Source organism: Sapajus apella, unplaced genomic scaffold, assembly GCF_009761245.1.
Source record: "Sapajus apella isolate SASKATOON/1434 unplaced genomic scaffold, GSC_monkey_1.0 scaffold247, whole genome shotgun sequence".
NCBI lineage: Eukaryota > Metazoa > Chordata > Mammalia > Primates > Cebidae > Sapajus > Sapajus apella.
The window spans coordinates 499,424-527,396 of NW_022437187.1; the positions used below are offsets into that span (position 1 = coordinate 499,424).

A 27,973-nucleotide genomic window follows, 5' to 3' on the forward strand; every position below is an offset into this window, starting at 1 on the left:
CGCATGTGCAGTTCCGTCTTCTTTCTGGCGTAGCTGCTTTTGTCTCACGCTCCAGAGAGTGAGAGGACTCTGGGGCTTCCAGGTCTCGGCTGGGCTGCAAAGGGCGGGGCCTGGGCTCGGTGCAGGCCGGGAGTGGAGACTGAGCCCCTGCAGGTGTGTGGAAGGCCTTTGCGGGCGGGAGGGCCTGGGAGGCGGGGTCTCAAGCCTGGAAGCCGCCTCCTGGCCCAGGAGCGGCCTTCGCCAAGGACTCCGGGTGGGAGAGGCCTGGTGTGAAGGTCGGCTGTCTGCGCTAGTGCCCCTGCTCTGAATAGCGTTTGCCCGACCAGTTTGAGGGGTGGCCCAAGGAGGCCTGCGGCGGCAGGGCACAACCACCCTGTGTGACGTGGACCGGAGCCGCCACGGCAGGCGAGCTGGCCGCTGCAGACGTGGCGCTAGGAAGCCAGAGGGACGTGGGCCCCGGTCCAGCGTCTGCAATTGGTCCCATTTCGGCTCGACGCCCATCTGGGAAATGATAGGGGCCTTTGGATACTAAATAGGGTAGTAGATGTAAAGTATGATACAGGACTCAATAAAGGTGAGCTGCTTCTATTATTACAAGACATGCTGTTTTCATTTTTGGCTCATTTAATCATCGTTAACCATCCTTTCGACTTAATCACTTCCATTTAAAGAAATGTGACTACTAAAGATTCAGAGAGATGAATTCGTTTGCCCAGTATTAGCAGGTGGGATCTAAATCCTCACTTTTTCCTCTGAGTTCATGCACCTTCCCACACTAAAATCCAGTCTTGGATTGTATTTAGCATAGCATTTGTCCCTCGAGCACCACCAGAACACAGTTGGGGGATATACTGAATCCAGTCTTACCACGTAGTGTTTTGTATCCAAAATGCTTGGGGAGTCTTCAGAGCCCTTGAGTCAAAAGATTAATCATTTAAGGCCTTCCTGCATCCTCCAACCTTAGTCTTCTCAGAGGACTGTTGAATGTGTAAATTGAAACCACCCTTTGAGCCCTCAATTTTGCATTTTACAAGAGAAGCTGGGAATCCCATCCAGGCCAGAGGCTAGTCTTCAAAGAGAGGAAATGGGAAAAAGAATTTTCTTTTACAGATGAAAACTGTAGTTCATCAGTCCCCCCATATTATGATGGTGATATCATAATGCCTCTCATGGCTGATAGCTTTCATTTTATAAGCACCATGCTAGCTGGAAGTGGTGTTTTTCCTAGTTTTTTTTTGGGGGGGGATACATAATGTACATATAGGGTACACCTAAAATATTGATATATGTGTACAATGTGTGATGATCTAATCAGGGTAATTGCGATATCCACCATCTTATTTATCATTTCTTTGTGTTATGAATATTCCAGATCCTCAGGCTACTCTGAAATACACAATAAACGAGTTATTGTTAACAACTGTCACCATATTGGCTATTGAACACTAGGACTAATTCCTTCTATTTAACTGTATTTTTGAACCCATTAATCAGCCTTTCTTCATTCCTCACCCCCTGCTTCTCTTCACAGCCTCTGATAACCATCATTCTACTTCCTAGCTTCATAAGATCAACTATTTTAGCTCTCACATGAGTGAGAACATGTTTGTCTTTCTGCACCTTGTTTATTTCATTAACATAGTGTCCTCCAGTTCGATCTTTATTGCTGCAATGACAAAATTTCATTCTTTTTATGACAAAATTTCATTCTTTTTATTTCACTGTGTAGAAATACCACAATTTTCATTATCCATGTATTGATGAGTACTTAGATTGATTGTGTGTCTTGACTATTGTGAATAGCGCTGCAATAAAAATGGGAGTATAGAGATCTCTTCAATATACTGATTTCCTTTCTTTTGGATATATAGATAGCAGTGAGATTGCTAGATCTTATGGTAGTTCTATTTTTAGTTTTTTAAGGAACCTCCATACTGTTTTCCATAGTGGCTGTACTAATTTACATTGCCACCAAGAGTACCTGAGGGTTCCCCTTTCTCCATATCCCAGCATTTGTTACTTTTTGTCTTTTTTCTAATAGCCATTTTAATGGGTAAAATGATATCCCATGAAGGTTCTGATTTGCACTTGTCTGATGATTAATGATGTTGAGCATTTTATCATACAACTATTGGCCATTTGTATGTCTTCTATTGTGAAATGTCTGTTCGGATCATTTGCTCATTTTTTTAAGTCAACTTTTTGTTGACTGTTGAGTTCCTTATATATTTTGGTTACTAATATCTTTTCAGATGGGTAGTTTGCAAATATTTTCTACTATTCTTTAGGTGTCTTTTCACTGATTGTTTACTTTGCTGTGCTGAAGCTTTTTAGTTTGATGTAACCCCATTTGTCTATTTTTGCCTTTGTTGCTTGTGCTTTTGAGGTCTTAGCAAAAAGATTTTGTGCAGACCAATGTTCTGAAGCATTTCCAAATGTTTTCTTCTAGTAGTTTCATAGTTTTAGGCCATACATTTAAGTCTTTAATCTATTGTTATTTGATTTTTATATGATGAGAGACGGGTTCTAGTTTCATTCTTCAGCACATGGATATCCAGTTTTCTCAGCACCATTTATCAAAGAAACTGCCATTTCTCCAATGTGTGTTTTTGGTGCCTTTGTCAAAAATAAAATTGGCTATAAATGCATGTATTTATTTTTCAATTCTCTGTTCCATTTGTCTATATGTCTGTTTTTATGCCAGTACTATACTGTCTTGTTTACTGTAGCTTTATAGTATATTTTTTAAGTCTGGTAGTGCAATGCCTCCAGCTTTGTTCTTTTTGCACAAAACTGCTTTGGCTATTCAGGGGCTTTGGTGGTTTCATATAAATTTTAGGGATTTTTTTTCTATTTCTGTGAAGAATGTCATTGGTATTTGGGTATGGATTGCATTGAATCTATAGATTGCTTTTAGTACTATGGACATTTTAACAATATTAATTCTGCCAGTCCATGAGCATGGAATATCTTTACATTTTAATATCATTCATCCGTGTTTTATTATTATTATTATTATTATTATTATTATTTTGAGACAGGGTCTCAGTTTGGCATGATCTTGGCTCACTACAACCCCTTCCCCTTGGGTTCAAGCAATTCTCCTGCCTCAGCCTCCCTAGTAGCTGGGATTACAGGAGTGCATCACCACACCTGGCTAATTTTTTTTGATTTTGTATTTTTAGTGAAAACAGGGTTTCACCATGTTGGCTAGTCTGACTTTGAACTCCTGACCTCAGGTGATGCACCCAGGTCCACCTCCCAAAGTGCTGGGATTACAGGTGTGAGCCATGATGCCCAGTCTGTTTCATACTTCTAATTGTAGGCTCTTTCACTTTTTTGGTTAAATTTATTCCTAGGTGTTGAGTATTTTTGGTAGCTATTGTAAATGGGATTGCTTTCTTGGTTTCTTTTTCAGATTGTTCACTGTTGGTGTATGGAAATGCTACTGATTTTTTAATGTTGATTTTGTAACCTGAAACTTTACTGAATTCCTGTATCAGTTCTACCAGTTTTTTGGTGGAGTCTTTATGTTTTTCTAAATATAGGGTCATGTCAACTGTGAACAAAGATAATTTGACTTTTTCCTTTCCAATTGGCATGCCCTGTATGGTTTCTGCTGCTTATAAAAAGGACCTAAGGATTATGACATGTAGTTGCCTTTTGCTACATATATGAAGCACTTGAGAATTATGATGCCTGTTATTTTAGAAGCTAGATTTGTGTCACTGTCAGCAGATTAGATTGTCAAGTCAGAGTTCATCAGGCCCTAATTAAATTTTAGGCCCAGCCCAGGTTTTGAGGGGACAGTGCATTGCAGGTACTGTCTGTATTCATGATCCTGGGTGAAGACTTAACAGAATCAGAATGGTACATGAAGGGTTATTCAAATTATCTATTTCCTACTCATTTTAAAGACAAAAGCAATGAAACTATGACAGTCACTAAGTTTGTTTATAGCAGAGCCTAGGGTAGAACTGATTCTTTAAGTTCACTATATCATATTTACATCAAAAGAAGGTTCTTGGAGAAGTGGTTTTTAAGAAACTGCAATTTAGGGACCAAAAAATTTCTTGTTTCTGAGAACTTTGAAGAGACTTTTGAACCTTGGGTTTATAATAGAAAAAAATAGTTATGATATGTAACTTCAGTAACTTTTATGTGTCAATAAATATATTTGTCTAACATCATTTCTATTGTCAGCAAAGGACTCCATACTTTGGATATATTATACATGTTATGTAACTAATCTGTCATTATTGGATACTTAAGTTTTCAATTCTTTTGTGTTATTCAGAAAACAGAAATGTAATTTTCAAAACAGCCAATAGGAAAGAGATGTTTAGATTCACTCAAAAATGTCCCAGGTTCATCAAGATTTATATCAGAGTCATCAGTGGACAGGTGGGTGCTACTTTATCACGGTCTTTACTATTCCTTCTAATGGGTCAAAGGGACATTTTCTCAGACATATATATTTTGCTGAAATGTTTTATGGAAATTTCTCACAGGTGATTCCTGGGGCTGCCAGATAAGATCCCTTATGACTTCTGTCTTTCAACTTTCCCTGCTCTGGCTTTGTAGTTTTCACCCTTTCCCAAAAGCAGCAGAAAAATGAACAAGTTCCAGGTGAGTCATTTATTTAGCCCTTACTTTGTTTGACTGTGTATGTGTAATGAGTTTTATGAATGAGAGCCTATATACTAAATTAGAAACATAGAAGTAGTTAAAAATCACCTTCAGGCAAAATGTCATTTGAATAAAACAGTAGTTTTCAAAATGTAGTCTGCAGATCCCTGGGGGCTCCAAGATGCTCTCAAGGAGTCTATGAGGTCCAGACTCAGAGTGCTAAAATGCAGATTGCCTTTTACACTGTTGATACTTGCACTGATGGCATGAAAGCAATGCTAAATAGATTGCTGCCTGTTGGCATAAAGTAGACAATCACACTGATGCTAACAAATGTGATTTTTTTTTTTTTTTTTTGAGATAGAGTCTTGCTCTGTTGCCCAGGCTGGAGTGTAGTGGCACAATCTCAGCTCACTGTAGCCTCTGTCTCCCAGGTTCAAGTGATTCTCCTGCCTCAGCTTCCCAAGTAGCTGGGATTACAGACACCTGCCACCATGCCCAGCTAATTTTTGTACTTTTAGTAGAGGAGTTTCACCATATTGACCAGGCTGGTCTCAACTCCTCACCTTAAATGATCTTCCTACCTTGGCCTCCCAAAATGCTGGGATTACAGGCATGAGCTACCAGTCCTGGCGAAAAATGTAATTTTTAAAATATATTTTATAACAATATGTCAACATTTGAGTAATATTTCTGAGGTACATGTTCAGTGATAATCTCAAGTAATTTAGGACAAAGTGACACAGAGAAATGAGGAACCAGTTATAGGTTGGTTAGGACAATGCTACCCTGAAAGATAATATTTGAGGAAAGCCCTGAATTAAATGAGAGAGAGCCAAGTAGAAATCTGAGGGAGAAGCAGGAAAAACAGTAATCGTAACACCCCAAAACATGTTCGAGAAACAGTATGTAGAATATTGAAGCTAAAGAGATGTGACTTAGGGAAAGAATAGTAAGAGGTAATATCAGAGAGGCAGAGGAAACTAGAATATGTGTGGCCCTTGTAGGCTGTAAAAAACTTTGAATTTTGATTTTTTTATTCATTTAAAAATCATCCTTTATATAATCAAAGGAATGTACATAATGAAATCTGACCTTGGGGGGAAAGAATTTAGCCATTCAATAAGTATGGTATAAGCTACAGATTTTACACAAATACCTTTTGTCAGATGAAGGAAGTTCCCTTTTCTTCCCAGTTTGTCCAGAGTTTTTATCATGAATGGATCTTGAATTTTGTCAAATGCTTTTCTGCTTTTTTTGAGATAACTGTGTTGTTTTTCTTTTTTAATTTGTTAGCATAGTGAAATACATTGATATATGTTCAAATGTGGAATCAACCTTGCATTGCCAGGATAAATAGGTCATAATGTGTGTATATATATATGTATATTTTTTTGAGTTGGGTCTCACTCTGTTGCCAGCCTGGAGTGCAGTGGTGTGATCTCGGCTCCTGCAACCTCTGCCTCCGGGGTTCAAGTGATTCTCCTGCCTCAGCCGCCAAAGTAGCAGGGACTACAGGCTCACGCCACTACACTGGCTAATTTCTTGTATTTTAGTAGAGACGAGATTTCACCATGTTGGCCAGGATGGTCTCAGTTTCCTGACTCTGATCTGTCTGCCTTGGCCTCTCAAAGTGCTGGGATTACAGGCATGAGCCACTGTGCCCAGCCTGTGTATATTTTTATATATCGCTGAATTAGGTTTGCCAACATTTTGTTGAGGATTTTTGCATCTGTCACCATGAGGGATGTTGATCAGTGATCAATATAGTAGTAAATGTTTAATAATCATATTTTAGGAGTTGGGAAAGTTGGTTTATACTGTTTATCAATTTCTGTAGTATAAGTACTCCCACCATGGCAAATTTCAAGTAAATCCTAAAAACTTAATCTTCTGAGCTGATACAAACTGGTGCCAGCAACCACTGTAGATGTCATTTCTGGTAATGTTCTTGTTAGATTTGGGTCTCAGATTGTTAGATTTGGGTCTCTCTTTTATGTGAGCCTCATAAAATGAGCTGAGAATGGTGATTTTTTTTCTTGCTTTTATGGAAGAAATTGTATATAATTGGTATTGTTTCTGCCTCATTGTTAGATTGAATTCAGTGAAACCATTTAGGCCTGCATTTAGGCCTGAAGAAATTGTATATAATTGGTATTGTTTCTGCCTCATTGTTAGATTGAATTCAGTGAAACCATTTAGGCCTGCAGTTTTTTGTTCAAAGATTTTGTTTACTTGTTTTAATTGAAGTAAAATTTACATACTATTTATTCATCATTTAAAAGTATACAACTGGGAGGTAGTAATATTTAGTACATTCACAGTGTTGTATAATACCACCTCTACCTAGTTTCAAAACATTTTCACCATCCTAAAAGAAAACTCCATACCCATTAAGCAGTCATTCCCGGTTCTCTCTCCCCCTTATACCCTGGCAGCCACTAATATACTTTCTGTCTCTATGGATCTATCTATTCTAGATATTTCATATAAGTGAGATCAGACATTATGTAACCTTTTGTGTCTGCCTTCTTTCACTTAGCATGTTTTCCAAGTTCATCCACCTTGGAGGATTTAGCAGTACATCATTCCTTTTTAGGACTAAAATGCCATTGTGTATATATGCCACAATTTGTCATTCATCCACTGACAGACATTTGAGTGGTTTATAAGTATTTGCTACCTATTTTCAATTCTTTTGGCTATATACCTAAAAGTGGAATTGCTGGGTTGTATGGCAATTCTGTTTAACTTTTTGAGGAACTACCAAACTTCCACACCAGCTGCATCATTTTACATTCCCATCAGCAATGTACAAGGGTTTTGGTTTCTCCATATCCCCCCGCAACACCTGTTCTCCATTTAAAAAATTATGCCCATTATAATTGGGGTGGGAGGGTGAAGTGGTATTGTTGCAGTTTTGCCTTGCATTTCTTTAGAGATGAATGATGTTGAACATCTTCTAGTGTGCTTTTTCTTTTTCTATTTTTTTTTCTAGTGTGCTTTTTAGCCATTTGTATATACTGTCATCATTTGGTATATGCAGGTGATTGGTTCCGGGACCCCTGCATATACTAAAATCGAAACATACTCAAGTCCTACAGTCAGCTCTTCAGAACCCATGTATACAAAAAATTGGCCCTCTATATGTGTGAGTTTCCAATCTTGCAAATACTGTATTTTCAAACTGGGTGAGGTGGCTCATACCTTAATCCCAGCACTTTGAGAGGCCAAGGCGGGCGGATCACCTGATGTCAAGAGTTCGAGATCAGCCTAGCCAACATGGTGAAACCCCGTTTGTTCTAAAAATGCAAATACTATATTTTCAATCTTTATGTTTGGTTGAATATAATCTGCATCCATGCCTATTTTGTTCAAAGGTCAGTTGTATTATTTGGGAAAATGTTGATCTTTTTGTTGTTAAATTATGAGAATGTTTTATGGCTGGGCACAGTGGCTTACACCTGCAATCCCACCATTTTGGGAGGCCAAGGTGGGCGGATCACTCGAGGACATGGTGAAACCCCATTTCTACTCAAAATAAAAAAAAATTAGCTGGGCGTGGTGGTGTGCGCCTATAGTCCCAGCTCCTTGGAAGGCTGAGGAGAATCACCTGAACCCAGGAGGTAGAAGTTTCAGGGAGCCAAGATTGTGCGGTTGGTTGTGCTCCAGCCTGGGCAACAGAGCAAGACTCTATCCTTAAAGAAAAAAGAAAGAAAAGAAAAAAGGCCAGGCGCAGTGGCCCATGCCTGTAATCTCAGCACTTTGGGAGGCCAAGGTGGGCAGATCACAAGGTAAGCAGTTTGAGACCAGGATGGCCAACATAGTGAAACCCCATCTCTACTAAAAATACAAAAAATTAGCCAGGAGTGGAGGTGGGTGCCTGTAATCCCAGCTACTGGAGAGGCTGAGGTAGGATAATAGCTTAAACCAGGGAGGTGGAGGTTGCAGTGAGCTGAGACTGCACCATTGCACTCCAGCCTGGGCGATAGTGTGAGACTCTGTCTAAAAAAAAAAAAAAAAAGAGTGTTTTACATATTCTGGATAATATACCTTCATGAGGATAGATGATTTGCAAATATTTTCCACACTGTGGGTTGTCTTTTCTGTCGTGACAGTGTTCTATAATGCACAACATTTCAAATTATGATGAAGTACAATTTATTTTTCTTTTGTTCGTGCTTTTGATGTCATATAGAAGAATCCATTGCCAAATTCAAGATAGGCTGTTTTCTTTTAAGAGTTCTACATATTTAACTAATATATTTAGATCACTGATCCATTTCGAATTGATTTTTGCATATTATGTGAGGTGGAGGTCCCATTTAATTCATGCATGTAGGCATTCAGTTTTCTCAGTATTATTGGGTGAAGAGACTATTCTTTTGCCACTGAATGATCTTGGCATCCTTGAAAAATCAGTTGGTGCTGGACGTGATAGCTCATGCCTGTAGTCATCACTGTAGGTGGTCAAGGTGAGCAGATCTCTTGAGCCTAGGAATTCAAGAACATCCTGGGCAACATGGCAAAACCCTGTCTCTACAAAATACAAAAATTAGCTGAGTGGGTGGTGTGCACTTTTAGTCCCAGATACATGGGAGGCTAAGGCAGGGGATCATCTGAGCCTGGGGAGGTCCAGGCTGCAGTAAGCCATTAGTGTACCATTACACTCCAGCAAGTAAGACCCTATCTCAGAAAAAAAATAAAGATTAAGAAAATCGTGTGGTCATGTATACATGGGTTTATTTCTGGATATAGTTCTGTCCCATTAGACTGTATGTCTGTCCTTATGCCAGTACTTCACTGTTTTGATAACTGTAGCTTTATAGTAAGTTTTGAAATTGTGAAGTGTGAGTCCTCTGACTTTATTCTTCTTTCCCAATGTTTTGCCTATTGGGGGCCTCTTGCAATTCCATATGAATTTGAGGATAGTTTTTTCCATTTCTGTGCAAAAGCCATTGGGAGTTTGATAGGGACTGGTTTGAATCTGTAAATTTCTTTGGGTAGTATTGTCATTTGAACCGTATTAAGTCTCCCAGTCCATGAATACAGGATGCCATCTAATTCAGGTCTCATCTTAGTTAGGCAGCCAGCTCTCTTGGTTACTATTTTCATGAAATGCCTTTTCCATCCTTTCTTTTCAACCTACTTGTGTCTTTGGATCTAAATTTAATTTTAGAAAGCATACATTTCAATGTTTTTAATAACTAGTCAATCTCTGCCTTTAATTGGTGAGTCTAATCTATTTATATTTAAAGTGATATTTGATAAAGACTTACTTCTGCAACTTGGCATTTTTCTTCTCCATACTTTACATCTTTTCCTTTAATTCCTACGTGATATGGTTTGGCTCTGTGTCCCCACCCAAATCTCATGTCAAATTGTAATCCTTAATGTTGGAGGAGGGGCCTGGTGGGAGGTGATTCAATCATGGGTGCAGACTTCCCCATTGCTGTTCTTGTGAACAGTGAGTGAGTTCTGACAAGATCTGGTTAAATGTGTGCAGTATTTCCCCTTGCTGTTCTTGTGAACAGATCTTCTGACGAGATGTGGTTAAAAATATATAGTACTTCCCCCTTTGCTGTCTCTTTCCTCCTCCTCCATGTTGCGATCACCTTCTGCCTTGAATGTAAGTTTCCTAAGGCCTCCACAGCCATGCTTCGTGTACAGCCAATGGAACCATGAGCCAATTAAACCTCTTTTCTTTATAAATTACCTAGTCTCTGGTAGTTTTTTGTTTGTTTGTTTGTTTGTTTTTGAATTGAGATGGAGTCCTGCTCTGTCACCCTGGCTGGAGTACAGTGGTATGATCATGGCTTAGTGCAAACTTCGCCTCCTGGGTTCAAGCGATTCTCCTACCTCAGCTTCCCAAGTAGCTGAGATTACAGTTGCATGCCACCATGCCTGGCTAATTTTTGTATTTTTAGTAGAGACGGGGTTTTGCCATGTTGGCTATGTTGAACTCCTGACCTCAAATGATGTGCTCGCCTCAGCCTCCCAATGTGCTAGGATTAAGGAGTCAGCCACCATGCCCAGCCTCAGGTAGTTCTTTATAGCAATGTGATAATGGACTAATACACTCCAATACTGCCTTCTTTTAAAATTTTTTGTAACGTACCATTTTGCTTTCCTCTTCGTTTCTTTTGTGAATATTTTAAAGTGTTTTTAGTGGTTACTCTTAGGATTATAATTAACTTTTCTAATTTTTAACAATCTAGTTTGAATTGATACCAGCTTAGCCTCAGTAGTGTATAAAAACTGCTGATAGGCTGGGCATGATGGCTCATGCCTGTAATCCCAGCACTTTGGAAGACCAAGGTGGGCAGATCATAAAGTCAGGAGTTCAAGACCAGTCTGGCCAATGTAGTGAAATCCCATCTCTACTAAAAACACAAAAATTAGCTAGGTGTGGTAGCAGCCACCTGTAGTCCCAGCTACTTGGGAGGCTGAGGCAGGAGAATCACTTGAACCAGGAAGTAGAGGTTGCAGTGAGCTGAGATCACACCACTGCACTCCAGGCTGGGCAACATGGTGAAACACCATCTCAAACAAACAACAACAACAAAAACTGCTGATATATAGCTCTGTTTCTCCCCTGTTTATGTTGTTATTGTCACAAATTATATTTTTGTATGGTGTGTGCCCATTAACATATAATTACTATTTTATGCATTTGTCTTTTAAATCCTATAGGAAGCAAAAAGAGAAAATATAATAAAAACAACAATACCAGCTTTTATATTTACCTATATAGTTACCTTTATCTGTGTTCTTTATAGCTTCATATGGCCTTGAATTACTGTCTAGTGTCCTTTCATTTCAGACTGAAAGACTCCTTGTAGCATTTCTTATAAGGCAGGTCTACAAGAAACAGTGCTTTAGCTTTTGTTTATCTTGGAATGTCTTAATTTCTTTGTATTATTGAAGGATAGTCTTGCTGAAACAGAATTCTTGAAATAGAATTCTTTTCTTTCAGCACTTTAGTATGTCATCACACTGCCTTTTGGCTTTCATACTTTGTTAAGAAATCTGCTTTAATCTTAATGGATTAATCTTAATGGTTGGTGTTGACTGCTTTATGAGGTTGCAAGTGGCTGAAAGTGGAATACCCTAGCATTCCAAAGTATGGAGGGCAGTGGTCCCCTTCCCACAGCTCCATTAGGCAGTACCTTGGTGGGGACTCTGTGGAGGCTCCAACCCCACATTTTCCCTCAACATTGCACTAGTAGTTTGTTTGTGAGGGTTCCATCTCTGTGGCAGACTTCTGCCTAGACACCCAGGCTTTCAGTACATCCTCTGAAATCTAGGGGGAAGCTGCCAAGCCTCCTTTACGCTTCCATTCTGAACATCTGAAGACTTAAGACTACATGGAAACCATGAAATACTACAGGTTGTGCCCTCCTCAGCTGTGGCTCAAGCTGTACCTGGGCCCCTTGAGCTGAGGCTGGAACCAGAACAGCCAAGATACAGGGAGCAGTGTCACAAGACTGCACAGGGCTGCACTGCTGTAGGCCTGGCCCCTGAAACCATTCTTTCCTCTTAGGCCTCTGGGCCTGTGATGGAAGGCATTATGTTGAAGATCTCTGAAATGCCTTTAAGGCCTTTTGCCATTGTCTTGGATTAGTACTTGGCTCCATTTCAGTCATGCTGATCTCTCTAGTGGTTGCTAGAGAGTGGTGGTTGCTCCACAGCCTGCTTAGATTCTTTCTGTACCACAGGACCAGGCTGCAAACTTTCCAGACTTTATGCTTTGATTCCCTTTAAATATCAGTTCCAATTTTAAGTCATTTCTTTGCTCCTATATTTGATCATAGGCTGTTAGGAGCAGTCAGACCACATCTTGAATGCTTTGCAGCTTAGAAATTTCTTCTGCCAGATACCCTAAGTCATCATTCTTAAGTTCAGTCTTCCACAGATCCCTAGGACACGCAGTCAAGCTCTGTGCCAGAACAAAACATGGGTGACCACTACTGCAGTTTCTAATAAATTCCTCCTTTTCATCTGAGACCTCATCAGCCTAGCCTTTTCTGTCTGTATTACTATCAGCATTTTGGTCACAGCCATTTAACCTGTCTCTTAGATGTTTCAAACTTTTCCTCATCTTAGTGTCTTCTTCTGAGCCTTACAAATTCTTCCAACCTCTGCTTGTTACTCAGTTCCAAAGCTGCTTCTACATCTTCAGGTATCTTTATAGCAATGCTCCACTCCTCAGTACCAATTTTGTGTTAGTTCTTTTTTGCATTGCTATAAAGAAATACCTGAGGCTGGGTCATTTATAAAGATGTTTAATTGGCTCATGGTTTTGCAGGTTGTACAGGAAGCATGGCACTGGCATCTGCTCAGCTTCTGGTGAGGCCTCAGCGAGCTTTTACTCATGGCAGAAAGTGAACGAGGAGCCAGCACATCCCATAGTTACAGTGGGCGCACATGCAAGAGAGAAGGGGTAGCTTCCAAACTTAAAAAAAAAATTTTTTTTTGAGGTGGAGTCTCACTCTGTAAGACTGGGTAGGCTGGAGTGCAGTGGCACAATCTTGGATCCCTGCAACCTCTGCCTCTCAGGTTGAAGTGATTCTCCTCCCTCAGCTTCCTGAGTAGCTGGGATTACAGGCGTGTATCACCATGCCTAGCTAATTTTTGTATATTTAGTAGAGACGGGGTTTCGTCATGTTGGCCAGGCTAGTTTCAAACTCCTGACCTCAGGTGATCTGCCCACCTTGGCCTCCCAAAGTGCTGGGATTACAGGCACGAGCCACCTGTGCCTGGTGCCAGATTCCTTTTTTTTTTTTTTTTTTTTTTCCTTTTTGAGATGGAGTCTCATTCTGTCACCCAGGCTGGAGTGCAGTGGCACTGTCTCGGCTCACTGAAACCTCCACCTCCTGGGTTCAAGCAATTCTCCTGCCTCAGCCTCCTGAGTAGCTGGCATCACAGGCATGTGCCACCACACCCAGCTAATTTTTGTATTTTTAGTAGAGATGAGGTTTCACCATGTTGGTTAGGCTGGTCTTGAACTCCTGACCTTGTGATCCACCTGCCTTGGCCTCCCAAAGTGCTGGGACTACAGGCGTGAGCCACCATGCCTGGGGGCCTGGTGCCAGATTCTTTTAAACAACCAGATCTCATGTAAACCGAGTGAGAACTCACTCATCACCAAGGGGATGATGCTAAATCATCCATAAGAGAAACACCTCCATTACCCAAATACTTCCCACCAGGCCCCAAATCCCACACTGGGGATTATATTTCAGCATGAAATTAAGACGATGCACACAACCAAACTATATCAGTAGATGAGTAAGACAAGAGTGCCACACACTTTCTCCCCAAAATTTAGCAGCCTCTTTCTTTATTAAGTCCTCCACTGGGACAGGCGTGGTGGCTCACACCTGTAATCCAAGCACTTTGGAGGCCAAGGTGGGTGGATCACCTGAGGTCGGAAGTTCAAGACCAGCCTGACCAACATGGTGAAACCCCGTCTTTATAAAAAAGTAAGTACTCCATTGAGGCTGGATGAGGTGGTTCACGCCTGTAATCCCAGCACTTGGGGAGGGTGAGGCAGGTGGGATCACCTGACGTCAGGAGTTCTAGGCCAGCCTGGCCATCTTGGTGAAACCCCATCTCTACTAAAAATACAAAAATTAGCTGGGTGTGTTGGCAGGTGCCTGTAATCCAGCTACTTGGGAGGTTGAGGCAGGAAAACTGCTTGAACCCAGGAGGCAAATGTTGCAGTGGGCTGAGATACTGCCATTGCACTCCAGCCTGGGTGACAGAGGGAGACTTCGTCTTAGAAAAAAAAAAGTATTCCATTGTTTGCTGGTTAAAAAAATAAATTTTAGAGTTCCAAAAAGTTGATTCTATCAGTTTTTGTCAGCTTTAATGGTTGCCTCCGTGGAGGGACCAATTCTTAGAGCTCCCTAAGTCACCATTTCTTGTGAAGTGACTCATATTAAAAGGTTTTTAACTACATATTCAGTTTATTTAATATAATAGACACTAAGATTATTTAGCTTAGATATTTCTTCCTGAGTCTTGGCAGTTATCCTCTTTCAGGGAATTAATCCATTTCATCTAAGTTGTCAAATTTATGAATATAGTCTATTTTGTAGTATTCTCCCATTACCCTTTTAATGTTTTTAGGGCCTATAGTAACTATCCCCCTTTTCATTTCTCATATTGTTAACATGTATTTTTTTTTTTTTTTGGTCATTCTGAATATAGGTTTATCAGCTCTCTTAGTTTTTTCAGGGAACCAACTTCAAATGTTATTTTCCAATAACATTCAATAAAATGTTCACCTATTATTTTCAAATATTTGATGATACTCCAGAAAACTTTGTGTTATTGATTTCTAGTTTGTCTATTGTGGTCAGAGAATATGTTTGGTATGATTTCAATTCTGTTGGTTTATTTTTCTGGCCCAGAAAATGGTCTTTCAGTGAATATTTCATGAAAAGGTGTGAGCATTTTGTTAACATATTTGTAAGTATCTTTGAAAGATAGTTTAGTATACAAAATAGTCTTTTCCTTCTCACTTCTGTAATCACTCTATTTTACATTTTATAGTTTCCTGTTATCGCTATTTGAGAAATAAGTTCTTATTATTGTATATCTGGTTAGTTTTTTATTTTCTTTTGAGACAGAGTTTCACTCTTGTTGCCCAGGCTGGAGTGCAATGGTACAATCTCAGCTAACCACAACCTCCGCCTCCCAGGTTCAAGCAATTCTCCTGCCTCAGCCTCCTGAGTAGCTGGGATTACAGGCATGTGCCACCATGCCTGGCTAATTTTGTATTTTTAGTAGAGACAGGGTTTCTCCATGTTGGTCAGACTGGTCTCGAACTCCCAACCTCAGGTGATCTGCCCGCCTTGGCCACCCAAAGTACTGGGATTACAGGTGTGAGCCACCGTGCCTGGCCCTGGTTAGCTTTCATACCTAATTTGCCGTGTGATTTTTTTTTTTGTAGTTTTTATTAAGTATATTCTAGAATGCCTTGCAAAATTGGTGCATCATTTGTACGTTTGTAACATGTTTGTATTTATGAAAACATCTTTTTTTCTTATCCTTGAATGAAAAATTTGGCAGGGCATGGAATTCTAGGCTCAAAACCTTTATCGTTTTTGGGCATTTTTTTCCTCGTCTTTTAACATTTGATTCTCCATATGAAAAGTCATATGTCAGTTTTGTCCTTATTCTCTTAGGTAATGTCTTAATTGCTGAAACAGAATTGCTGTCATCTAAGAAACTAGTCATTGTATGTTTTCACAGAAATAGAAGTGTTGCTTTAAAAAAACACAGATGTATTTCAAAAGAATAAAATGTCTGTGTATATAGCACAATTTTGTGTTTATCTTTTTGTCTGTATTGTGCCAACATTTAGGAACCCTGGTTAAGTAATCATGTTGCCTAGTTGCCCCTGGTACCATTATGTGCCATTATGTGGTGGGGTCTTTTCATCAGCTTTTGGTTTGTGCTGGATGCTCTTTGGTTTTGTTGTTGTTGTTGTTGAAGTGGGGAGTCGTTAATTAATCTTCCTATCAGTCATCTTCTGTCCTTGCCAAACCACAGCCCTTTGACTCTGAGCATAGAAGTTTACATGAGCTCTTTGTTAGGATGTGTATCCAAGAGCTGGATTCTCTTATCTGGTCTTAGGAATTCTAGATATTTCCAAATTTCTCAAAAGGGCTGCTTACTGATTACAGCTTTCACTCCTTTGCTGTTCTGGTGTGTGGTTATGCTAATTTGGACTCTCTACATTTGGATTTTGAACAAGAGCTGTCCCTTATTTGTGAATCTCCCTTTCTTTGGTTTCCTAGACACTCCTCCTGGCTTACTCTTATGTTTAGAGAAGTTCTCTCAGGCTCCATGGTCTGGGCCTAGTCTCCTGCCATTATCTCAAATATTGCTGTTCCCACAGCTTCTTTTTTTGAGCTCTTCTGGAACTCCATTTTTATAATATTTGAAAATTCTATTTGTGGAAACTTAATCATATGTATATCTGCCAAAATGGACAATTGCAGCTTTATGTTCCACAGTCACTTTAAGCACAGCATGAACAAAATTCAACACATTAACTCCTGCCCAACTTATCCTGGGCATTTTCATTTACAGACTTCCTGGTTGCCACACAGTGTTAGTTTGTAAAAAAAAAAAAAAAAAAAAATATGAACCGACTGGATGTGGTTGCTCAGGCCTGTAATCCCAGCACTTTGGGAGGTCGAGACGGGCAGATTACCTGAGGTCTGGAGTTCCAGACCAGCCTAGCCAACATGGCTAAACCCCATCTCTACTAAAAATATAAAAATTGGCCGGGCGTGGTAGTCCATGCCTATAAACCTAACACTTTGAGAGGCTGAGGCGGGTGGATCGCCTGAGGTCAGGAGTTTGAGACCAACCTGACCAACATGGAGAAACCCCCATCTCTACTAAAAATACAAAAATTCACCAGGCATGGTGGCACATGCTTGTAATCCCAGCTACTCAGGAGGCTGACGCAAAAGAATCGCTTGAACCTAGGAGGCAGAGGTTGCAGTGAGCTGATATCATGCCATTGCACTCCAGTCTGGGCAACAAGAGCGAGACTCCATCTGAAAAAAAAAAAAAAAATAGCCAGGTGTGGTGGTGGGTGCCTGTAATCCCAGCTACTTGGGAGGCTGATGTAGAATTGTTTGAACCCAAGAGGGAGAGGTTGCAGTGAGCCAAGATCATGCCACTGCACTCCAGTATGGGAGACAGAACCAGACTCCATCTCAAAAGAAAAAGAAAAATAAAAAAATGAACCCAGAATTTATATCCAGTCAAGATGTTCTGCAAGTAAACATATTGCCTTTCGGGTTTCATGTACTATAAATAATACAATAATTACAGGAAATTTAATAGCCTTATACAGTTCTATCAATCAAAGTGAAGGAATGAAAATAATTGGCACTATGACTATACCCATATAGACACTATGGGAGCTTCCCTCCCCCTTTCTCCCAGTGGTTATTAACTAATTTCCAATTAATTACAAAGTCGTGTTACACTTCTTTCACCCACTGCTTGCTTTCATATAAATGTTTGTTTGATTTTTCTAGTGTGCCATTTGCCACTTCTACTTTAAAGTTTTCTCCTAGGGCTAGGCGTGGTGGCTCACGCCAGTAATCCCTGCACTTTTGGAGGCCGAGGTGGGTGAATCATGAGGTCAGGAGTTCAAGACCAACCTGGCCAAGACGATGAAACCCCATCTCTACTAAAAATACAAAAATCAGCCAAGCTACTTGGGAGACTGAGGCAGAAAATTGCTTGAACCCGGGAGGTAGAGATTGCAGTGAGCTAAGATTGTACCACTGCACTCCAGCCTGGGCAACAGAGACTCCGTCTCAAAAAAATAAAGTTTTCTCCTAAACCACTCATTTACCCCTATAACTCCAGTGCTTACTTGACATGTCTTTTTAGTGGCTCCTGGTGTATTTTCATCTACACAGTGAATGGTGAGCATCCCAGAGACATATAAAACATTGCACATAGTATGAAATAGCAGAGTATCTATTCATGTTTTATATAAACAAAAACCTCCACCTCCCGGGTTCAAGCCATTCTCGTGCCTCACCCTCCTGAGTAGCTGGGACTACAGGTGTGTGCCACCATGCTCAGCTGATTTTTGTAATTCTAGTAGAGACAGGGTTTTGCCATGTTGGCCAGGCTAGTCGCAAACTCCTGCCTTCAGGTTATCCACTGCTTTAGTTCTGAAAGTGGTGGGATTACAGGCATAGGCCATCACACCCAGCCTAATTTCTTTTTTTTTAGAGTCTTGCTCTGTTTCACTGCAGCCTTGACCTCCCAGGTTCATGTGATTCTCCCATATCATCCTCTCAAATAGCTGGTGTTATAGGCATGAGCCACCACACCCGCCCCCTTAATTCTTAATAAACATTAATAGATGCAAATGTATGTAATGTATTAATAAGAAGAAATTTATTTATTAAATGTGTATGCAAAATATATTTTACTGGTCAGAAGTTCTTCATGTCCTGTCCCTTGACTTTACATTGTAACCTTCTAACTAATCTTGGTCCTATGCTCTATTCTCATATCATAAATTGCAAGGTTTCCTAAACTTGCAATTTCTCATGCATTCATGTCTTTGCCACTTGTGTTTTCTTTATTCCAAAGTTTACGTTAGGTAGTTTTACCACCTAATAAAATCTAACATGACAATATGAAATGCAAATAACTACCCCCATTTGTGACTGTCTTGTATTGTGTACATGTTTCTATCATGGCACTTGCTTCACATACTGTATTTTAGCATTTTCACCTTTGCCTCCCCAGCAAAACCTATGCTCCTTGATAACAAAATACAGTCATGTGAAACCTAGTGATGGGAATATGTTCTGAGAAAGGTATCATTAGGTGACTTTTTCATGCAAACATAGTGTCCTTATACCAGCCCAGATGGTGCACACCTAGGCTATGTGGTATAGCCCATTGCTCCTAGGCTACAAACCTATATAGTATGTTACCGTACTGAACACTGTAGGCAATTTGTAATGCAATAAGAATCTGTGAATCTAAACATAGAAAACAGACAATAAAAATACAGTATCTTCTTGTAGGATTGTCATCATATATGTAATCTGTCAACTGAAATGTCATTATACGGCACATGACACTCATTTTTTTCTTCATCTTTGTATCTTCAGCAGAGTTCCAGGCATGGAGTGGGAGCTCAGCAAATATGTACTGAACAAATATTTCCTCTACAAATAAAGCAGGGTACAGCATGGCACATATCCTAACTCTCCAGAGTGAACTTTTCAATTAGTACACTAAGAGCTAGCTCACATGTGTCTTTTCAATGGTACTGTTATCTATTCTGGTTACTTCAGATTAAACTGAAATATGTTATTCCAGGGACCTGTGACATTAAAGGATGTTATTGTGGAATTCACCAAGGAGGAATGGAAATTACTGACCCCTGCTCAGAGGACCCTGTACAAGGATGTGATGCTGGAAAACTATAGTCACTTGGTCTCAGTGGGTGAGGAAACTTCCCCAGGTGTAACTCCCAGTAGTCTGCATCTCCTTTTTCAGTTGCTGGAATATAAGAGGTCCCTATAGGGTTGAATGATTGACATTAGCTGTGATTCACAGGTCCAAGTTAATAAATCCACTTTGGGCACTTGAAAAAAAAATTATGTCCCTCCTGCCCCACTGAAAGAATCTAAATTTGCCAAGTCTAACTGGAACCTTCATCATTCTCCTGAAACTGCACTTCCTTAGCTTTCACAGTCCCTAAATTCCAAGCAATTTGTATCATTTCCTTGATGTTTTCCATTCATAGGTTACCGTGTGAATAAGCCAAATGTAGTCTTCAAGTTGAAGCAAGGAAAAGAGCCATGGATGTTAGAAGTAGAATATCCACATCGGGGCCTCCCTGGTGAGTTAGAAGAAATCATATCACTTATTACTGTTGAGGTGCCTCTTGCCTTCTGAAATATTTTTCAGCAATGTGTTTGTTTGTTTGTTTGTTTGTTGTTGTTGTTGTTTTTTTTTTTTTTTTTGAGACAGAGTTTTGCTCTTGTTGCCCAGGCTGGAGTGCAATGACGTGATCTCAGTTCACCATAACCTCCACCTCCCAGGTTCAAATTATTCTCCTGTTTCAGCCACCTGAGTAGTTGAGATTAAAAGGCATGTACCACCACACCTGGCTAATTTTGTATTTTCAGTAGACATGGGGTTTCTCCACATTGGTCAGGCTGGTCTCGAACTCCCAACCTCAGGTGATCCTCCTACCTTGGCCTCCCAAAGTGCTGCGATTACAAGCGTGTGCCACCGCACCCAGCTTCAGCAATCTCTTTATAAATGTCCTATAGTTTTGGAAGCGATTAAGGACACTTGATCTGCACATGTAGAAAACCTAAGTCATACCTCCAATTTTTGTTCTCTCTACTTAAATTCTCTCTGCTAGATGTGTTTTAAATAGATTTACTTCTCCTTCCTGTATACAAACTCTAATCCCTCCTTACACTTGTAAGATTTTTGTCTTTTTCTCTAGAATCACCAGTTACTCCCTGTCATTAGAGTATGCAACTATAAAGTGTTTGTAAATCTGAATTATAGCTTTTAAAAATGATATATTCCTCCTTTTATTAACAAAATACCTCAGTTATTTTGGCACCAATTTTCACTTCCCATTTTTTCTTTAAACTCTGAACTCAGATTATAAATTGTATGCCACTCATCAATTCTTTCATTTCAGAGTTGCTACTTCCTGCTAATATAGTGTTTATCCTTCCCACAAAGCACTGTTTATCCTCCCTAAAATCTACTGCACCCTATTTGAATAACACCAAGACAATCTCATATTGCCTCCTTAAATGTTTCTCATGTATTTTCTAACTTGTGCACAGACGTGTTGGGAGTATGAGGATCAATACATATTACATATTAGTTGCTCACTAGATACTTGTTGAATATTAATTAACAAGAGATTGGCCGGATGTGGTGGCTCACCCCTGTAATCCCGGCATTTTAGGAGGCCAAAGTGGGTGGATCAGTTGAGGCCATGAGTTCGAAACCAGCCTAGCCAACATGATGAAACCATGTCTCTACTAAAAATACACAAATTAGCCAGGCATGGTGGCGTACACCTATAGTCCCAGCTACTTGAGAGGCTCAGCCATGAGAATCGCTTGAACCCAGGAAGCAAAGGTTACAGTAAGCCAAGATTGCCCCACTGCAATGCAGCCTGGGAAACAGTGAGACTTATGTTTGTGAAAAAAAGAAATAAAAAAAAATTAATTAACAACAGATAGACACTCCCTACTTTCTGCTCTGTGCCCTTTTTGTAACGCCTATAAGACCTCCTCCATTTTTAAGGCCAATGTATTGGTTTTTATGATAACTCCTAAAATTGACCTCTCCAGCATCTTTGCCCTATATATATTCTCATCGCATATTTTACCTTCTTATAAGATAGTTCCGCTTATTCTACTTCCTTCCTTGTTAGGGTCAAAACAAAAAATGTTGATTTAAATTCCCATAGTAGTTGTATAATGCAGCAGATGTACATCACCACAAGCCTGATGGTATACTTAATACTGACTCAGTATTACAATACACATTAAATGAATTTTCTGTCAAGAACTAGTCTGGCCCTCTCTTGCCTATGTAACTTATTTCTCCTTGTGGCCCCAAAACATGTTAATCTCCATTTTACTAAGCTTTTAAATGTTTTCCAGCCAGGTGTGGTGGCTCACGCCTGTAATCCCAGCACTTTGGGAGGCTGAGGCGCGTGGATCGCCTGAGGTCTGGAGTTCGAGACCAGCCTGGCCAACATACTGAAACCCTGTCTCTACTAAAAATATAAAAAATTAGCGGGGCGTGGTAGCAGGCGTCTGTAATCCCAGCTACTAACTAGGGAGGCTGAAGCAGGAGAATCGCTAGAACCTGGGAGGCAGAGGTTGCAGTGAGCCAAGATCACGCCAGTGCACTTCAACCTGGGCCACAAGAGCAAAACTCTGTCTCAAAAAAAAAAAAAAAGTTTTCCATACATAAGATCTTTTTTTCAGATGGAATCTCACTCTGTTGCCCAGGCTGGAGTGCAGTAGCACAATCTCGGCTCACTGCAACCTCTTCCTCCCCAGTTCAAGCGATTTCTTCTGTCTCAGCCTCCTGAGTAGCTGGGATTACAGGTTCCCGCCACCATGCCCAGCTAATTTTTCTATTTAGTAGAGACAAGGTTTCTCCATATGTTGGTCAGGCTGGTCTCAAAATCCTGACATCAGGTGATCCACATGCCTCAGCCCCTCAGTGCTGGGATTATCGGCATGAGCCACTGTGCCCGGCCCATACCTACGATCTTATTTCATGTGTATCTGAGATAACGTTGCACAAGTCCCTATCAAGTGACTTTATTTATTTATTTTGAGGTGGAATCTCACTCTGTTGTCAAGGCTGGGGTGCACTGTTGTGACCTCAGCTCAATGCAACCTCCGCCTCCCGGGTTCAAGCAATTCTCTTGCCTCAGCCTCCTGAGTAGCTGGTATTACAGGTGCCCGGCACCGTGCCCACCTAATTTTTGTATTTTTAGTAGAGACGGGGTTTCACCAGGTTGGCCAGGCTGGTCTGACCTCATGATCCGCCTACGGTGGCCTCCCAGAGTGCTGGAATTACAGGTATGAGCTGCCATGCCTGGCCTGTAACTTTTCTTATGTATTCCCACCATTGCCATGAAATTCCAACCCAAGCCTATGCTAGTAATCTTTCACTTGCTTTATGCTCTTAAAGATGGATAAATATGAAGGTCACTAAAGATTCTAGAATGATGTTCAATAATTGAAACTTTAAAGATCCTGTAGTAAATTGGAAGCAAAGATGGAGGAAGAAAGATATGAAAATGAAATTCAAGATTAGTGTTGAGTCATGGGTAATAAGTGCTCTAGAAGTTTAGGATTTGGTGGTCAGGATAAGTTCGGGATTGAAAATCTCCACTGGTACAACTAGGAATTCATCCTTGTATAGATGGCTTACCATGCTGCTTTTAAGAAAATCCTTCCTTTTGGATATATGTGGTCCTCAGTCTTTCTGTCTTGAAAATAAAGCCAACTAGATGGAGAGTGAAAGCTCAAGCTACAGGACTCTTCCTCTAAGCCTAAGATTACAGATGTTCTGAGAAAGTCACTTTAGTATTGACACCTAGATTGTTGTGGATAGATGAAGAGGAAATAAAGTGGAAGTCTGTCTGCTAACTACTAGGAATCCTGGCACAGTAATCTAGGCTTGAGGGAATAAAGACCTACACTTCAGCTCCTTCATCCAGTTTACTCTTTTCCATGTAATTCCAGGGCACGCTGTTTTCCAGTAGTTTTTCTTAATCCTGCGTAATGTTCATGGTCCTTAAGGGGCCCACACTCCCATTCAGCAAAACTTCAGATGTCCTGTTTTCTCTGCTCCTGATTCTTTGGTTTTTGTTTTAACTTTCTGCTCCAAGTTCTTAAGGTCATGTTTGTAAAAATGTCAGAGTACCTGGGCCCACAACTAAGCTCCTTCTTCTGTGTGCTACAGCAGTTTTTAGTGTTTTAGTTTTTTTCCCCCCAAAAAACAATGGGCTAGAGGAAATTTGCATTTGAGAGTTCTTTCATTACGAGAGATTGGCCTGAGGCCTAAGAATCAGCCCTGTGACAATATAAATGTGTTAGTATTTACAAAGTATTAAATTTTTGATTATCTTGTAGAAGACCTACGGAATACTCATGACCTAGAAGCAAGATACCAGGAAAGCCAAGCTGGAAATTCAAGGCAAGTTCAAGAATTAATGTTTAAGATAGAAGATTTGTAAGCAAGAGTCTTGAAGGGGTTACTAGAAATGGGAGGGCACTAGTTAATACTAAACATGAGAAAACTAACACTGCAAAGCAAATCCAGAGAAATATCACCGAAATGGGAATGTCCTTTTTCTCATGTAGGATCAGGAAATTGAAACTTTGAAGTAGTCTTTTGACTCTTCTGAATTAAATAATAAAGGGAGGCTTTATTATACAAAATAGAATGCATGCAATTGAGAGACCCTGTGAATAGTATGCAAATACAGGTTCACCTTATCAAATGTTTAAACTTCAGTGTAGGTCAGAGAATGCTTACAGTGGATAAACCCTATGGATCTAATAAATATGGGAACATTTCTAGAAATCAGTCTTCAAATATACTTGGAAAATACACCCAGTGGCAGGGGGGAAAAGCCTTAAAAGCTTTACACATTAATGAATGTGGCACTTTCTGTCTAGGAATGGAGAACTCAAAAAACACCAGAAAACTTGTGCCACAGAGAAAGCCTACGAATGTAAGGAATGTGGAAAGTTCTTCTGCCAGAAGTCTGGCCTCATAGTACATCAGTATACTCATTCAAAGGGCAAATCATATGACTGTGATAAATGTGAGAAATCTTTCTCTAAAAATGAAGACCTCACAAGACATCAGAAAGTTCACACGAGAGAGAAAACCTATGAGTGTAAAGAATGTAAGAAAATATTTTACCACCTATCATCTCTCAGTAGACATCTGAGAACCCATGCGGGAGAGAAACCCTATGAATGTAATCAGTGTGAGAAATCCTTCTACCAGAAACCACATCTTATAGAACATCAGAAAACACACACAGGAGAGAAACCTTTTGAATGTACTGAATGTGGTAAGTTCTTCTATGTGAAGGCATATCTCATGGTACATCAGAAAACACACACAGGGGAGAAACCCTATGAGTGTAAGGAGTGTGGGAAAGCCTTTTCCCAGAAGTCACACCTCACAGTACATCAGAGAACACATACAGGGGAGAAACCCTATAAATGTAAGGAATGTGGGAAATTATTCTCTAGGAATTCACACCTCAAAACACATCAGAGAACTCACACAGGAGAGAAACCCTATGAATGTAAGGAATGTAGGAAATGCTTCTTCCAGAAGTCAGCCCTCACAGTACATCAGCGAACTCACACAGGGGAGAAACCCTTTGAATGTAATAAATGTGGGAAAACCTTTTACTATAAATCAGACCTCACTAAACATCAGAGAAAACACACAGGGGAGAAACCCTATGAATGCACAGAATGTGGGAAATCTTTCTCTGTGAATTCAGTCCTCAGATTACATCAAAGGACTCACACAGGAGAGAAGCCCTATGAATGCAAGGAATGTGGGAAGTCCTTTTCTCAGAAGTCACATTTTATTATACATCAGAGAAAACACACAGGGGAGAAGCCCTATGAGTGTCAGGCGTGTGGGGAAACCTTTATCCAGAAGTCACAACTCACTGCACATCAGAAGACACACACAAAGAAGGGGAAGGCCGAGAAGTAAGATGAGTTGGGAAATTCTGACTGAATTCATCTTTCAGAACAATCAGATATTTCACGCAAGAGGTACACCTTATGAATGGCATCAGCATAGGGCAATTTTTAGCTACAATCTTTCCTCTCTCTGTATATCAGCAAATATATAGAAAGAAATTCTATATGTTTATTTAGGAAAAAATTTTATATGGTGGGTTTTTCTAAATATTAGATTACATAGATAGCAGAAGCCATTCAAATTGTAAAATAGAAAGGAAACCTTTCAGAAGTCATACTTTTGTTTTGTAACATAGAAATCACACAGGAGAGAAATCCTGTAAAACAAATGTCAAGACATTTTCTGCCAGGGCAGCCAGCTGTAGACATCTAAAAGCTCACAAGTGAGAAGCTCCTTTAGTATCTAGAAACTTCTTTACATAATTGGAGCTCATATATTAGAGAATTCAAAGGGATAACTGCATAGATGGTAGCAGATATAAAAAGCCTTTATCAAGAATTGATGTTTCATTCAATGTCAGATTACTGGTACTTGGATAGATATTTTAAATATTTGAAGGTTTTCAACAAAAATTCAAATTTGTACTGAGGGAAACAGTTATACTAGAAATCATGTTGCAGATCTGATGCCAAGATTTAAAAGGAAACATGCAAATGTCTACATATATGAAGCTTTTAAAAAGCACAAATTATTAGTCAACATCATTAAACATACATTAAATCTCTTTTAGTATATGTGAGGATTTTGTGTGTATGTGAGTGTGCTATAACATGTAACTTGTGGATGTTCAACGTGCATGTGGAACCCATCCATAATTGTACATAGGGAAATATGTAATCTTAGTTCAGTAACTATTATGTGTATGAAGATGTCACATATTAAGTCTCAGTAGTGACTCTTGTTGTATTTGTATTGTAAGTGTAATATTCCTTTTAAATTATAAGACATCTTTTTCTCCTATTTCTTGGTGTTTGTAAACGGCTATAGACAGTGGTACTTGTTTTTGTAAAATTTTCAACTGTCAGCCAAATTTTCCATTAGGGACACATTTATTTATATATATAGCAAAAGCCTGAGCTGTTTTTAAACAGCTAAAAACAGTAATATTTATTACAGTCTACACAATGAAAACAAATAGTGCAATGTAAGAAATATTATATATCTTACTGTTGATGTGTAAGCAGGAAGCAGAGCTATCCGTATTTTGTCTGAGAATCCTAAATGTCCTTCACTAACTTTTTCTTCCTCGTAAAAGCAAAGTGGGATAGTTAAGGGTGTGGACTCTGGACTCCTGCTGCCTGGGCCCAGATTCCAGCATGGAGCATGCTACTTAATGTCTCTGTGCCTCAGTTCCCTTTCCAAAAAGAGTAGTGATAGTGACAACATCTTAGGATTGCTTTGAGGTCTAAATGAGTTAACATTTTCAAAGCACTTACAATAGTGTCTTAGACACAACAGCTGTATGTTAGAGGTTATCTTCATTATTTGTATTTTGTGAATTACGCTGCAAGAAAAAAAAAAAAGGTTGGCTACTCAACATTCATCCTCCACCTTCTTGCTGCCAGTGCCTTGATTTGGTTGTTTGTTGTTTGTTTCTTTTCCTACAAGTGATTTAGGGGCAAGAGCAGATCCTGATTATGCTAAGTCAGGGTTTGATAAATGACAGTCCATTGGACAGATGTGGCCCACTACCCATTTTTGTATCCTGCAAGCTAAGAATGGTTTTATAGTTCTAAACGGTTTAAAAAAAAACAAAGAATATTGGGACACATGAATATTATATGATATTCAAATTTCAGTGTCCATAAAGTTTTGAAAACACAATTACAAACAAAAAACATCTGTTTATGTTTGGCCTGTGGCTGTCTTCACACTACCCCAGCAGGGCTGAGTAGTTGTGGCAGACACCAAATGCTCTTTGAGCCTAAGATCTAGCACTTTGCAAAGTAAGGTTTTCTGTTACTTAGAGCTGAAAATGCAAGAATGCAGAGTTACGCTTTTATAAACATTACGTGTTTCAAAATGATGCATACAGCAATTTGTAGGTGGGTGGTTTTTTTGCAGTATATTTATTTTGTGCATTATATTTATATGTTAAAAGCCTGAGCTTAGAAGTATTTTTTCAAAGAAATGTGTTTTTTACTTGCTTAATTGTCATAACATCAAAACGAAAAAGTTCTTGATGGAATGTAGCAGTAAATACATGAAATAAACATTGTCTAAATTAAACTGAATTGTTCACTGATTCCTCCCTACAGTATTCCTTTATATTCTCCCAAATCAATGGCCAGTTTTCCCTATATCATTTTATAATTTGCTTACTATCCCATAAGATACCATTGGTAAGCTATATTTGGCTAACGTAACCCAATAACAAAAAACTTACAATACCCAGTTCCATCAGCTACATTACTATTGCCTGTACTGCATATAATTGTCATATGCTGCTACAATCTAAAACCTGCCAGCATCTTACTTCCCCTTCCTAATAAAGACACTTTCATTCATGTTCAGCCTCTTT

The 27,973-nt window shown here is 39.6% G+C and overlaps 1 protein-coding gene across 2 annotated transcripts; it reads left to right on the forward strand.

Annotated features, from left to right (window-relative positions):
• On the forward strand, positions 1-27,959 carry ZNF25 (zinc finger protein 25). Of its 2 annotated transcripts, none has more exons than XM_032271734.1 (7): positions 1-153; positions 4,298-4,404; positions 4,512-4,629; positions 19,519-19,645; positions 19,949-20,044; positions 23,844-23,907; positions 24,393-27,959. In XM_032271734.1, the coding sequence occupies exons 3-7, from the start codon at positions 4,615-4,617 to the stop codon at positions 25,459-25,461; spliced, it is 1,371 nt and encodes a 456-aa protein (XP_032127625.1). In that variant the 5' UTR covers positions 1-153; positions 4,298-4,404; positions 4,512-4,614; the 3' UTR covers positions 25,462-27,959. The 2 variants fall into 2 exon arrangements, with proteins under 2 accessions (XP_032127625.1, XP_032127624.1); XM_032271733.1 differs by lacking the exon at positions 1-153 and adding an exon at positions 175-574.
• Positions 27,960-27,973: the final 14 nt, after the last annotated feature.